This window comes from Alexandromys fortis, unplaced genomic scaffold (genome assembly GCF_014885135.2).
Source record: "Alexandromys fortis isolate MF-2015 unplaced genomic scaffold, M_Fortis_MF-2015_v1.1 scaffold_84, whole genome shotgun sequence".
Taxonomy (NCBI): Eukaryota; Metazoa; Chordata; class Mammalia; order Rodentia; family Cricetidae; genus Alexandromys; species Alexandromys fortis.
This window is the reverse complement of record NW_026068017.1, coordinates 5088453-5104185: the sequence shown is the minus strand read 5'-3', so window position 1 is coordinate 5104185 and position 15733 is coordinate 5088453. Positions and strand designations below refer to the sequence as shown.

General features: G+C 43.7%; 1 protein-coding gene across 2 annotated transcripts in view; it reads right to left on the bottom strand.

Moving 5' to 3' along the window:
* The window catches only part of Ndel1 (nudE neurodevelopment protein 1 like 1), a 36014-nt gene extending 24807 nt beyond the window's left edge, over nucleotides 1-11207 (bottom strand). The window contains exons 1-2 of one of the 2 annotated variants that reach the window (XM_050162458.1): nucleotides 11036-11207; nucleotides 1370-1467 (exon numbers count right to left, since the gene is read on the bottom strand). In XM_050162458.1, coding sequence (XP_050018415.1) covers nucleotides 1370-1455 — 86 coding nt within the window. In that variant the 5' untranslated portion in view covers nucleotides 1456-1467; nucleotides 11036-11207. The remainder of the gene's footprint in view (nucleotides 1-1369; nucleotides 1468-11035) is intronic. The other variant, XM_050162457.1, reaches the window with a different exon arrangement.
* Between the last annotated feature and the right edge of the window lie 4526 nt (nucleotides 11208-15733).

Here is a 15733-nt window from a genome sequence, read left to right as displayed (position 1 = left end):
TATATATACTGAAGTAACTTCAATTGGGCGTTAGTTTCCATTCTAATCAATAGAAGTCAACACATACTCTCAAATCACAATGGCTGGTGCAGACCTAAGCATCACTCACCCTTAGTACTAATTCAGAACAAGGAAGTTTACTATGCCCCTCCGTCTTTTTATCTAATGCACTAATACATTATTTTAACACTACAAATTAGTTTAATGCTTAGATAACTTTTTCAATACCTGGTTTCCTCTATAATTCCATTACTTAATTTTCTTCATTTAAATGTATTCTAAAGCTGGGAGGCAGTGGCGCACGCCTTTAATCCCAGCACTCGGGAGGCAGAAGCAGGAGGATCTCTGTAAATTCAAGACCAGCCTGGTCTACAAGAGCTGGTTTCCAGGACAGGCTTCAAAGCTATAGAGAAACCCTGTCTCGAAAAACAAACAAATAAATGTACTCTAAGAAGGGGTTCACAGACTTTCTTGCCTCTGGAGGAATCTGTAACATTAGGACAAATGAAGAACCTCTGCTGGACACAGAGCATCTTCAGCCCTTGGCCTGATAAAACCACAAGGAAAGACCAATGGGATGTGATAAGGCTTAGTTAACTCTGTCAACCAAAGGAGGAAAATGTATGTTTTAGTAAAATTTCTAAGCTGGAGAGACGGCTTAGTGGTTAAGAGCACTGGATGCTCTTCCAGAGGACCAGAGTTCAATTCCCAATATCTACATAGCAGCTCACAAGTATCTTTAACTCCAGTCCCAGAGGATATAATGCCCTCTTCTGGTCTGTATGGTCACCGGACATGCACATGGTGCACAGGCATAAATGCAGGCAAAACACCCATACTCATAAAACAAAAACAAATCTCAAAAATTATACATAACAAAGTAAATAATATGAATTTAAGTTTTGAGGCCAAAGAGCTATTTTCTTTCCAACTATGTAAGATATTATTTTATAAAAGTAATTTTATAAAATGTTCCACAGCTTGGAAATTCAGCTGCCTCCCAACACTAATAATGCATTCCTGAAAAGACTAAAGTCTGTCCTAAGTATCTCAAATGAGCAAATGATGAGGGAGTACCGGTACACACACGGAAGGCCAAAGATTGCCCCCAGACTAATGACAAGCCACAGGAAGCAAGCAATCAGAAGAAATCATAGGTGGCACTATCGTTTCCTGCTATTTCAAACTGAAGAACTTAAAGATTGGTGGTGGTAGTCTTATACTCTTTAAATACAGTGTTATGACTATGGAACCACAATCCTAAACCTGAAGCTCTAAAGTTAGCTTTATACTCCAAAGAAAAACTTGTGCATGCTATACATGGCATATTCCAAATCCCACTCCTATTTTAATAGTTTTTAAACTCTACCTTTGCTTATACTTCAAGGAAAGTTCCTTCCAATAAGCAGTTTCTTCCTTTAAACTTGAAAAATCTGGTATATCTTCACCATCCATGATCAAGAAAGCCTGTGACATTAAAGACAAAGAACGCAGTATGTCAGTGAAAGCATGGCACTGCATTTGGTAGTTTCCCAAGTTCTAGGAGTGGCTGGAACGTTCCTAAACTTAAGCACACATCCTACCTCACTCAGGGACAACCAACATTATGTACAGGATCATGACAGCAAATGACATCAACAGGGTCAGGGGGAACAGGGCATTGTCAGCTATAGCACTGGGTTCTAGATAATCTGACCACAGAATTACCCTCCATACAGTTCCAGCAGTTAGTTTATGCCCAACTGGTCTTCAGGGAATCCACTGACAGAAAGAAAAAAAAAGTCAAAGAATTTGCCACTCCACACGTTTCCCTGATGTATATATAACTGCTTTAAAACACCTGCAATAGGTCTGGGGTATGGCTCAGGTGTTTAAGTGCTTGCCGAAGGTTTGATCTCTGGCAACATATGAAATCTCGCACTGAGAATTAGAGGCAGGAGCTCATCCTCAGCTACACAAAAAGTTCAAGGCCAGCCTGGGTTACATGAGACCCTGACTCAAAAAGAAGTGGGGATGGAGAGAGAAAGGATGGAAGGGGGAAAGGGAGAGGGAGGTAAAAGAGGAAAGAAGAAAGCTGCTTAGAGCCCTCATGCCAAGTGAGACTACTACTTAGGCAAGACCGACATTCTCATATCATACTTCTAAAAACATCCTCAGTCATCCTTCAACTCAACTTTACCCCAATAGTCCACTCATCTCCAACTGCAATAATCTTTGTCTCAGTTCCTCCCCCAAGGTATTCACAGAGGGAGGGTCTAATTGCTCTTGCCATTTCAACTAGGAAAAACACCCAAGTGATCATGGGACAGTTTAAAAACATCAAGATGACTGGCCCACTTCAGATTCCTGCCACATCTTCCCTACAATCCCTCTTTACTTCTGTCCCAGCACCACATCCACACAGCAGATCCACAATAATGTCTACTGAATTAAACCACAATGTGTGCCGGCCAGTAAGGACTGAAGAACAATCTAAAACAAACTAGAAAGCCTTGGAAATGCAGAGAACTCAGAGCCCATCTAAACAATTTACTTCTGTGTTTAACCATGGCACATACAGAACTCAGATTCAGGTGTGTATACAAGACAGGCATGAGAACGATGTTCAGTGGGGGTGAAACTAAAAATAACTTGATATGCTCAATTTAATTCTTCTGAGACACAGTACCAATTTTCCTTAACCATGTCTTTGCTGATCATCTATTATTATCTTGACATTTAATTAGTAAATCTTTCAGTTATCTTCCAATCACCCTAAAAGTTCTTTCAAAGAAATAGATTCTAACACCTTGAACTCCTTCATGGCAGTGGGTACATAATGCTCAGAGAAGGCACTTAATGCGCCAATCATTTGTTGAATAATAGTAAGGTATTATTAAGCACTATTTATTTATGTATTTATTGACCAGTTACACTGTTTTCTACTCTGATTACACCTACACTAGCACAGATTTGTCCACATCACTTTATTCTTATAGATGTCTTTATAGCACGAGAATACTTTAATATGTGAACCACAAAGGGCTGGGAGTCCTGTTGAGGCTGGGCTCTAGGGTCCTAATTCTGCCATTAAATTACTCATACAAACCACTTACTCTCTTGGGGCTTCAGTTGTTCCTTTGCTTCATCTAACAAAGGTGTGGACTATAGTGGGTGGCTAACTATTTCAAGTATGTATACTGACTAATAAATACTGACTGGTTCTATAATTCTGTCCCTTTGCCAAAGTCCCATTTCACTTGCCCAAACAGCCACTTGTTGACGTCTGGCAGTCACTCTATGAATAAGGAAGGCTCTTCAGCAGCCACGGGCACTCGTTATCTCAAAAGATCCAAAGTACAGGCATCACCCTGTGGTATCGGAAACTTGTCAGAATTAATACCAACATCTCCGTAAGTAATTTAACAATCCAGATGAAAACTAATTACAGGAAATATGTGGCAACACCTAGAGTTGAAACAACAATCCCTGTCTCCTCTAATGCGCTATGTAAGATCATTTCCAAAGTGTTCCGAAAACTGCGATAAATTTTAATCTATATAACAAGAGCCAGAGAGAGCACTCAGCAGTTAGGAGCACTGGCTGTTCTTCCAGAGGACCAGGGTTTGAGTCCTAGCACTCACATGGCAGCTCACAACCATCTGTGATTCCAGTTCCATGGGGTCTGATGCCCTCCTTCTGGTCTCTGTGGACACCAGGCAAGCTAGTTGTGCATGCAGGCATGTATACCTATATACATGAAATAATTAAAAAATACAAACAAGAACAAATGTCCTCTAGAGGTGGGAGTATAGATCAGTATAGGTATTGTGTTAGGCCCTGGGTTTCATTCCTATTATAATAAGCAAACAAATAAATACAACCCTGCCCTCAAATTTAGATTAGTTATTTCAATACTGGCAACCATGTGTTAATAGGAAGCTCAAATGTCTGGTTTCTAATATAAAAGCCAATGAATTATGGATTTTTAGAATGTTATGAAGACCAGAGATGGCACAAGAAGCAAAGGTCCACGGCTGCTGACACTGTCTTCCACAGGAAACCAATGACGAGAGACTAAAGGTTATGTCTCTCTAGTTAGTTCCTTATTTATAGTAAGACAGAAATCTTATTTCTTCTGTCTTATTTATAAATTCTTCCATATCACTCAAAATAAATGACCTGGAAGGCACAGGATGAAGGACATAGCAGCTCCACCCCAAGACTGCAATGAAGTCCCATGATAAAGCCTAGGCCAACAGCCCAGAGTAACTCATACAGAAAGACGGCTCTCAAAATAAGGAGAAAAAAAAATACACAGAATAGGAACTATGACTACAAGGCTGTTTAAATGTGCAATGTAAAAGTGCTTATTCCTTTGTCAATTAGCAAAGCCATAACTGAATGCTTTGGGCGAGCTCTCTCTCTTGCACACACCTACCTCAGGGGGGAAGGGGAGTAGACAATTTAAGACTGTTGTTATCTGTATACAAAAATTTTAATTCAGGGCTGGAGAGATGGCTCAGCGGTTAAGAGCACTGCCTGCTCTTCCAAAGGTCCTGAGTTCAATTCCCAGCAACCACATGGTGGCTCACAACCATCTGTAATGAGATCTGGTGCCCTCTTCTGGCCTGTAGACAGAACACTGAGAATACTGTATACGTAATAAATAAATAAATCTTTTTTTTAATATTTATTTATTATGTATACAATGTTCTGTCTGAGTGTATGCATGCGGGCCAGAAGAGGGCACCAGACCTCCTTACAGATGGTTGTGAGCCACCATGTGGTTGCTGGGAATTGAACTCAGGACCTTTGGAAGAGCAGGCAATGCTCTTAACCGCTGAGCCATCTCTCCAGCCCAATAAATAAATCTTTTAAAAAAAAATTTTAATTCATGCTTCAAATCTAATTTCTTTCATCTTTTTTAGACCTCTATTTATTTTTACTTCCTGTGTATGGATTTTTGGTCTGTGTACCATAGGTGTGTCTGGTGCCCAGAAACCAGAAGAGAACATTGGATCCCCTAGAACTGGAGTTACAGATGGTTGTGAGCTGTCATGTAGGTGCTGGGAACTGAACCCAGGTCCTCGGAAAGAGCAGTCTTAACCACCGAGCCATCTCTCCAGCCCATATATCTAAAAAATTTAACTCAATAGATTATATATTATTTTTAAGCAACTGGAACAAGTCCATTAATTAACCTTTCTATTTTCACCCTTGAAGGTGTTCTAAGTTTTGTATGTTGCTTCCAGGATTTAGTAAACAAGTCTGTGTTCTCCATTTTACACCCTGTCTAACCTTGGTATATCCTGATAATCTCTTAGTCTTATTCTTCCCCAAATGAATATTTTAGCCTAGTCAACAGTCATTTCAGGCCCCTATTTTTTCTGCCATACTTTAGACTGCTCTGTATCCTTGAAGCAGAGCTACATCTGAGTACTGACATTTTATTCATCAGCAGGGACATTTTAAGTTTTCTATCCTTTTGTTACTATGCAACATTTGCTATTATTGACTGTATACCAAGAACTAGTGTCCTTGTGGGCATTTCTAGTGGCTGCTAATGCCTTCCTGGGCATCTAACATTCATTTTAATGTATGATGCTTGAATGTGAAAAATATCCTTCTACAAATAAGGTCAGAATTAGCTTCATCTACAAATTTTACACTTTTCCATGTGGAGGTCATTTTGTTGTATGAACTCCGATATTCGATCCAAAGGGACACCTACTAGTGGCTACTGCTCTGAAGAGCATTTAGCTCAGCAATGGTCCCTGGGGAAGAACACTGTTTACACTTCTGCATAAACAAATGCCATAAACTATGTATTTGTCTCCAGTTTTTGGTTCTTAAATAGGAACATATTATTTTCATATTTCCTTAGGTTACACAGAAAACATAAAAAGCTGTATATATCAATGGAATACCATGTAATGTTTGATATATGAATACACTACATGCTACTTAAATAGAGTTAACCATATACACCTCCTCCAACAATTATCAGCTCTCTCTGGTGGAAACTTTCAAAGTCCTTCCAGCTCTTTAAAATGCACAATCCAGAATTATCCAAAGCTGTATGCTCTTCTATAATATTTTTGCTTTATTCTGTGTGTGTTCATGTGGGGGTGGATGTGGGGGTGGATGTTTGTAAGCAGATTTTTGTGGACATGTATGTGGAGGCCTCAGGAACGCCATCTACCGTTTTGGGTTTTCTTTGGTGGTTTATTGGTTTTGGTAGTAGTGGTCTTTCTACCACTTGAGAAAAGGTCTCTCACTGGATTATAATTTACCCATCAGGCTATACTGGCTAGCCAGCAAACACCATTGATCCACCTGTTTCTGTGCATGTGCATGTAAGTGCAAGTGCGTGCATACACACGCACACACATATAACACAGAGGGCTGAGATTACAAGCCCCCATGACCAGGCCTGGATTCTTTACATAGGTTCTGAGGACTGAACTCAGGTCCTCAAGCATTTTACCAACTAAGCACCTCCACAGTCCAAAAGGATGAAAACACAGGTTTGTTTTGTGGCTTTGTCTTCAGAGTGTTTTGTTTTTTGTGACAGGGCCTCACTATATAGCCTGAGTAAACCAGGCTGTCCTCGAACTCCTTCCTTCCTCTGCCTCTACCTCCTGAGTGCTGGGATTCAAGAAATGCACCATCAATCCCAAAGACAAAAGTTTTAAGTAGTCTTTGCATGCAACCTCTTGAAAATATCGTTTTAGCTGTTATATCACCTTTGTCCCAATATTTCAGTATCAAATAATTCTAGCAAAATATTTAGTGTTTTTACTTCACACGTGCGTCTCAATTTTCTTGCTGGGAACTTAAATGTTCACCATGATTTTTCTAATCAACAAGCTAATCTCATAGCTTATTTTTGGCCCTTCAAGCTATACAAGTGATGGAGGTGGGTCTTGTATCTTATCTGTTGCTTTCATTGGTTAATAAAGAAACTGCCTCGGCCCTCATAGGACAGAAAATTAGGTAGGTGGAGTAAACAGAAGAGGATCCTGGGAAAAAGAAGCTTAGTCGAGGAGTTGCCATGGTTCTCCCACTCCAGACAGATGCAGGTTAAGATCCTCCCTGGTAAGCCAGCTCGTGGGCTACACAGAATAGTAGAAATGGGTTAGAACAATATGTAAGAGCTAGCCAATAAGAGGCTGGAACTAGGCGGGCCTGGCAGTGTTTAAAAAAATACAGTTTCCGTGTAATTATTTCGGGGCATAACCTAGCCATGCGGGCTGCCGGGTGCCGGGGACGCAGCCCTGCCGCGCCTATCGCTACATACAAGAAAGAATTCTTTTATTTAAGTGATCATCGTTAGATCTGGTGTGGCAGTGGAAACCTGTAATTTCAGCACTGAAGAGACAGAGGTAAGAGGATTCAGAGACCGGAGGATCAACACAAATATCAGGCCATCCTCATATACATAACAAGTGTTATGTCAGCCAGAGCTACACAGAACAAAACAAAGCAAACAAACAACACCTAATCAAAAATAAGTCAGAGGAGAGCTAGAGATGTGGTAGAGATGTTGGTAAAGCACCTAGAATAGCATGCATGAAGCCCTGGTTCAACCCCGTACTTCATAAAGCAGTGTGGTGCAGCACATCTGTAACCCCAGCCTACAGTAGGTGGAGGGAACAGGGTCAGAGGTTTAAGGTTATTCATAGCCACATGGCAAGTTGGAGACTCAGTCTAGGCCATATGAAACTTTAAAAAAAAAATTACAATAGAGATGGCGCTATGGTTAAGAGCACTTGCTGTTCTTGTCCCAGCACCACATCAGGAGACTCACAACCATCTAGAGCTCCAGCTCCAGGGAATCAGAGCCTCCTGCCTCTGTGGGCACTGCATTCACATGTACAAACCCACATGCAGACACATACCTAAACAGAATTAAATATAATAAAATTAAATATAGCTATGTTTAAAAGAACAAGTCAGAGGGGGCTGAAGAGATGGTTCAGTGCCTAAGAACACTAGCTGCTCTTGCAAAGACTAGAATTTGGTTCCCAGCAAAAACATCAAGCAGCTCACAATCCCCTGTACCTCTAGCTCTTCTGCTGGCCTCCACAGCCACCCACATTCACACACACACACACACACACACACACACACACACAAATTTTAAAAAGAAAAATAAGCCCCATACAAAGTGCTGAAAAGCCCGGAGCCAAACTACACACTATCTGGGTGACCATGGGGTCACCCAATTACTCTGTACCCCATTTCCTCATCTATAGAACAGAAAAATGAGTTAAGTTTTTAAAATTGAGTTACTATTTGTATAGCATTTGGAACAGAGCCTGGTTCACAATGAACACAGCATAAATGTTAATTAAATTATAAGAAACTAGTAGGTCAGGAGTGGACTAAAGTTAAACCACAGAGTAAAGAGACTTCCAAATTTAAAAACACATATGATTCCTCAAAAGCATTTCATTACAAAAAGATCTCTAAAACGCCTGTCCTGGGCTAGAAAGATGGCTAAGCAGTTAAAAGCATTGGATGCTCTTCCAGAGGTCCTGAGTTCAATTCCCAGCAACCACAAGGTGGCTCACAACCATCTCTAGTGGGATTTGATGCCCTCTCCTGGGATAAAGGTGTGCATGCAAATAGAACACTCACATACAGAAAATAAATAAATCTTAAAAAAAAAAAAACCTGTCCTGAAATATGCTTTATGAGCTAGAATAAAAACCAAGCACAAGCCAGGAGGTGGTGGGGGTGGCACGCGCCTTTAAACTCAGCACTCAGGAGGCAGATGCAGACGGATCTTTGTGAGTTTGAGACCAACCTGGTCTACAAGAACTAGTTCCAGGATAGGCTCCAAAGCTACAGAGAAACCCCGTCTCTAAAAAAAAAAAAAAAAACAAGCATGAGTTCTTACACCCTTCAGTCATACTTTGTGTTTGTTGCTTCCTCCTGGCAGTACCCAGCTTTATCCCACTACCCCTATTCATGTTATCCTTCTAAAAATCGGGTTCTTTATAAATACAAAGAATAGGCTGGGCTGTGGAGGCACACACCTTTAATCTCAGCACTCCAGAGGCAGAGGCAGGTGAATTTCTTTGAGTTAGAGGCCAGCCTGGCTTATAAAGCGAGTTCCATGACAGGCTCTAAAGCTACATAGAGAAACTCTGTCTCCAAAAACCGGAAAAGTAAGTAATAAATCACAAAATGTGCTACCACTGCAGATAATCCCAAAACTGTTTCTGAGACTGCGAAGACTGTGGAGTTTGCCTCCAGTTAACACTGGGCGGATGTGTTCACTATCCTTTGAGATTATGTAAGTGGAGAAAGTTAAGGCTGCAGAAAGTTAGCCAATGTCAAATTTTCACTGCTTTAAAAAACTGCTCAAACGGCACATCTACAGTCTTCCGAAGCTGCAACGCAGGCAGACAAGTGTTCTCTGCTCCTCTCAACCTTTCCTTAATACTATGTCTCACACGGAAGAAAAATTACAACTTTTACATCAGACATTATCACACTCTCTATGACCTTCAGATGCTCACAACTGACAATTAACTCATTTGGATTTTAAACAGCCTAGTCAACATACCTTACTGGCAAAGACACACTGTACAGTATTAAGAAAAACTATCTTACATGATAGATTACTAACATATATGCAGAATGAAGGTGGTTCCATCAACTTATCAAGTGCCTAGAAACGAGTCGGAAGTAATTTTAACCTTAGTTCTCAGTCCTCAAATTTATTTTAACATGGTTTAAAAGACAAATGAAAATAAGTTTGGCCTCATGAAAGCATATTCAGGTTTGTTTATTTCAAATGCTCAATAGCCAACTTGAACTTATCTAATTCAAAACACAGCCCCTGCAGATTTAGCAACTTCTACTGAGATTAGGCCTAAAAGTTTCCTTTGTTCTTTATGCATTCCTAGTCGAAATAAAGATTTTTAGCAACGATTCCGAAGACACCCCCAACTCTGCCTCCTTTGGCTTCTCAACTTAATGCTGAGTTTTACCTATCAACTTTCTGATTCGGCAGACAATGCCCTCTCTCTTAACTGCAGTGAAAGCAACATAATTTATCAGACTGATAACCAAGCACTCATGAGCAAGATTCAGGTAAGATTTTTCTAATAACTGGATGGGGTTTTTGTTCAGCTTACTCGAAAATAAATAAGTCATCTACTGACTTCTGGTATTATCTTTGACAAGCCCAATGTCTGGTCTCTTTCTTGCTAAAGAAGGCAAATGAAAACAGAAACCGGAACCCTGAACCTCGAAAGGCTAACTCTGATCCAAGGTAAGCTTCTCACCAGTCGATGGAAGGCAAGTTAAAAAATCACTTCGTTGCTCCTGTATCTGGACTCAATTTCCCCATCCAGCAAAAAGTGACTTACAAAATCCGTCTCAAGTGCAACCAATAAATGTTCACAAATGCTACAGGAATGGACCATAATGATGAAAAGAACCCTCACTCGCCTTAAACTTAAGGGGTTAGTTAGCTCATCGTTTCCCAGAGAAAAATAAGAGGCGAGCCCAAGCAACCGGACCCGGTTGGAGATACTTTCCCCAACTCCAAAGCGGGTGATTAGCAGTTCGGGGCGGGCAGTCACGAGACTGCCAGTGGCTGCCAACGCGGGCTGCTCCCGCTCTCGCCTCCGACATAAGAGGAGGCGCTGGGAAACCAAAATCCATCCGGGCTCCTAACCACCCTGGCGGCTCAAGGGAATCCAGGGTGGGTGGAGCGAGAAGCTGGGCGCGCCGCTGCCACCCCGACAGGGCCACTCCTCGAGCCGTCAGCGTCCCGGCCCCCAGTGCCACGTCCTGGCCTCCGTCGCTCCTCGGGAAGCCCGGGACTCGCTCTCTCGCAGGTGCCCCTGGTGGGCCACACCTCCGACAGTGAGGAGGGGACAGTTAGAGCGGTTGGAACAGTTGTCCCCGGACCGGCCCGGACCGGCGGGGCCTGAGCCCACGGTCCACGGCCGGGCAGGCTCCCCCAGGGGCAGGCCTCGGCGCCGCCCGCCCGGCTCGACCCCAGGGACTGCCTCGCTCGCACGGAGCTCACCGCCAACGTGTCAAAAGCGCATGTTCGCCGCCGCTCGGCCGACGTCTCCGCTCCGCTGGCCTGGCCAGGCCCGCCCAGCCGTTCAGCTCTGCTCCCTTCCGCAGCCCTGAGCTCCACTCCGCGCACCCCCGCACCGGGCTCCTCCCCGACACGTCAGGGGCTCCCTGGGTGTCGGAAGCCATTCTGTGACGCACGGGGGGCGGAGTCGGGAGCATGCGCAGAAACCCGAGGGTGCGGGGGAGGAGCCGGGGGAGGCAGGCGTCACACAGCGCCGACCTAGGCCCTGCGCGCTGACGTCAGGCCGGCAACACAGTACTGCGCAGGCGCTCCCCGGCCCCGACAAGAAGTAGGTTTTAGCCCTCTGCAGTTTGCGGAAGCTGTACTGTTGTCGAGAGTGATTCCCTAGGGTAAGAAGGGAAGCGGGAGTAAAGGAGTTCTGGCCCAAAAAGGAGACAGGAAAGGTGTGCAACTGTCCAAAGAGGGGAAACTTAAGTGGTAAAAGGTATTTGGGGAACAAGTTTAGGGACTCTTGCTGCCTCATGCTCAGTGTGGTTCTAATTTCAGTGCTTTGGGGATTGGTTTTGAGGTTGGAGACACAAGAGCATAGCGTAAGACGTGCTGCAAGGTGAGCCTAAGAATCCCAGTTATACTTTTGAGAAAGGTGAATATAAACCAAAAAAAAAAAAAAGTGCAAGATGGATTTTTAAGGAGAACCCAAATCGCTAAGGAGCAGTGGGGTCTAAAGCACCTTGAACTAGACTGTGAAGTAGATAGAGTTTGTTCTACCGGCAGTTGTACCCGTAACTCCCTGTTACTCAGACAAGAAAGAAAGAGCACGGTGAAGTTGCCCCAAGGTCACTCAACTACAGTGAGAATTCAAACGCAGAAGCCATACTATTTATTCTCCACTACTATGCTGACAAGGGGGGAAGCATAATATCATTTACTGGGCTAGGCGACACTACTAAGTGCTTTGCATACACTGCCCTTTAATCCTCAACAACCTACGAGGTTGCAATCATTAGCTCTATTTTCTATATTGTAACCTAAGACTCGCAGGTCTGCTCTCCAGGCCGTCCTGGAACAGCTTTGAAACTCAAACTGAGGCTCTGCTGTCCTGCTTGGAGCTGTACTCCATCTAATCAGATCTCAGGCAGGGATGTGATTAACGACGACTTTCCCAATGCCAAGATGTGAACATTCCATCCCGAAGAGGAAAAGATAAAGACTTCAACTTCTGTCCTGCCTCCTGGCTGAGGTGCTAAGAAACACACTGAGTCACCTAATGGCAAGCCAGTCCCTTCGGAAAACATTGACATCATCTCCCAGGCTGCTGCCCCTCCCGTTTGCTCTGGCCTGAGGATTGGTGTTTGTCAATATCTTTGTGTCATCCTCATCTTAATGAATGGGCTTAGCTTGACAGCTCTCAGAAGTCAAAGGCCCTGCTCTGATCTTCCTCATTAGCCCAGGGGCTGGAATAGGGTCTGAGTCAGCACACTGCCTCACCTTCTTCCATTATGCCAATCAGTCTCAAAAGGAAGCACACATTATACAACCAGCTTTGTTTCAGTTTTTTTTTTTTCTTTTTTGGATTTTCGAGACAGGGTTTCTCCGTAGCTTTTTGGTTCTTGTCCTGGAACTAGCTCTTGTAAACCAGGCTGGCCCCGAACTCACAGAGATTCGCCTGCCTCTGCCTCCCGAGTGCTGGGATTAAAGACGTGCGCCACCACCGCCCAGCTTTGTAAGGGTAGAGAAATTGAGGATTGTCCTACCCTTCTACCTTGATAAAGCTTTCCAAGCAATTTATATAGATTCCAGTCTTTCTTGTACTGATCCAAAAAGCTCAATGTCACAATCTGAGAACATGCACAAATACCACAACAGCTTCCTGCTGCAAACTCCAAAATCCAAGAAAGCAGGATCCAGTTCCACCCCTCAAACTGGTAGAGGGAGATCAGCTACCAGAGGGGAGATCTGGGACCAAGCCCAAAGTCCAGCTAGTGAGAATGCTGGCCAATCACATATCCAAAATAAATTGTCTTAGGGTTTCTATTGTAGCCATGAAACACCATGTTTCATGTTGCCAGGACATGAAACATCAAGTTGCCATAAGACTAGCCAACACAGTAATACAGTGCTTACAAACCTGCTATGAAAACTTTGAGAAGATGAAACATATTTAATAAGTCAGGTAAATAAGACACCTCAAAATCAAAGGCTCACTGGGCTTGCTGGTGCATGCCTGTAAGTTGCCGGCCAGCCTAAACCACTACGTAAGAACACCCTGAATTAAATACAAAGCACACACAAAGACTACTTCATTCAGTCTAACTTTTCTATAGCCCCTTAATCAGTATGTTTTTTTACTAATCCTTAAGGGTACAGGTGAGGTCGTGAGAGGAGCGCTCAGTAGACAGGGCGGCTGGTTACTGATGATCTGCCTCCTGTCCACCTGATGTCTCTCATGCCTAAACCCCAACAGATCTTCCTTTTGTTTCGACTGAAATGTCTAGAATGGCTTACATGTTTGTCAGCCGTGCCATGTTCTAGTCACTGCAGCACAAAGCCTTCAGCTCTACCCTAATGATGGCCCTCTCTGCCTTCCAGTTCACCTCTGTGATCACCGTGCAGCAGCAACTTTCCCTTTGTAAACTCAGGCCCTTTCATTTCCCACTTCTCCTCCCTGCGTTTCCCCCAGTGCAAAGCCTGCTCTCTACCTGTGCGCCCCTCCCTTGAATGGCATCTTGTTCCACCCTAGCAGTTTCTACATAGCTATCTGAATAATATCACTGAAATTCCACTGTGTACAGACTGTCTACAGAGTATCCCCGCTTCAGAGCCTGTCTCCTTGTTACCTTTGCCACCAAGGATGGGCTACAGGCTGGAGACCAGAGCCCCCAGAGCAGCTCCACCCCAGCCCAGCAGTCCACATCCTGAAGTTCACCTGAGTCTAGGCAAGACTGGCTGCTGTGTCCCCTGTGCTGGTTTGAATGAGAATGGCCCCTAGGCTCATATATTTGAATTTTGCTTCCCAGTTGGTGGACTGTTGAGGAAGGTTAGAAGCTGGGAGCTTGTTGGAGGAGGTGTGTTACCCAGGGAGGGCTTTGAGGTTTCAAAGGCCCAGGACAGGCCCAGTCTTTTTTCTTTTTTTATTGTTTTTATTGAACCATATATTTTTTTCCACTCCTCTTCCTCCCCTCCCCTTCTACCCTCTCCCATCATCTCCAAGCTCCCAATTTACTCAGGAGATCTTGTCTTTTTCTACTTCCCATGTAGATTAGATGACAGCCCAGTCTTATTCTTTCTCTCTGCCTCCTGTCTGCAGACCAGGATGTAAGCTCCGCTTACTTGTCCAGGGCTGTGCCTGCCTGCCATCATACTTCCCGCCACAATAATCACAAACTAATCCTCTGAAATTCTAAGCAAGTCCCCAGTTAAATGTTTCCCTCTATAGGTTTCCTTGGTCATGGTGTTTCCTCACAGCACTGGAGCAGCTCCCTTCCTCTCAAGGACCATCGACTCAACTCCCACTGCCCTGTGCACTGGGACGACGACTTCTGACGCCTTTCTCTCTGCCTTCTTTAGGCTGACGCACAAGCTTCCTCCTCCAGGAAGCCCTCCCTGATATCCAAACACAAATAGAGCACCACACAGTTAAAAGAAAACTTAGAAGCACTACATTTGGGGACCGACAAGATGGCTGAGCTGGTAAAGTTGCTAGTCCACAGTGTGTGACCACCTGACTTTGATCCCTGGGTCCCACACGGCAGAAGAACTAGCTGCTCAAGTTATCCTCCGACCCCAACATGTGTGCCAAAGCAACACACACAAATAAATAATTAAAAAACAGATTTGGGCTAAGGGGTGACTCTCCAGTGAAACACACCGCCCTTCCAGAGGACCTGAGTTCTGTTCTCAGCGTCCATAGCGGGTGGCTCACAACTGCCTGTAACGGCAGCTCTATGGAATCCGACACCCTCTTCAGACATGACATACATGCATGTGCAGACACACACAAAATTATTTTAAATAAATATCCCCGGGCATGGTGTTGCATACCTTCAATCTCAATGTTTAGGAGGCAGAAGCCAGCCTGGTCTATATAGTGAGTTCCAGGCCAGTCAAGGCTACAATAGTGAGACCCTGCCTCAAAAATAAATAGAAAATAATAACTATTAAAAATTCTTAAATAATAGCTATTACTCAGAAGTATCCACCCCTGACACTGCCCCCCAAAAACCCTGAGTTCTACCAGGGTAAGGGCGTGTTAGTTGTTGTGATATCCCCAGAGCACCGGGCACTTGGCAAACGCTCATTTAATATGCTTCAGTAAAAATAGAAGAATGAACTGATGGAAGACTAGCAGAACTTTCTGGAAAATGTTCCAAATCCTGAAAACTAACCCAAATATGGATTTTCAGTGGTATAAAAGGCTTCATGAAGTAATGCCAGGCTATAGAGGAACTAGAATGCAGGTAACAACTTAGGCCTTTTTTTTTTTCTTTTTTTCAGAGAAAGGATTTCTCAGTAGCTATGGAGCCTGTCATGGAACTCTCTCTCTATAGACCAGACTGGCCTTGAACTCACAGAGATCCACCTGCCTCTGCCTTCTGAGTGCTGGAATTAAAGAAAGGCACATGCCACCACCGCCCAGCAAGTCCTTTTCTTTCATTCAAATTTTAAACCTACTAATTTTAG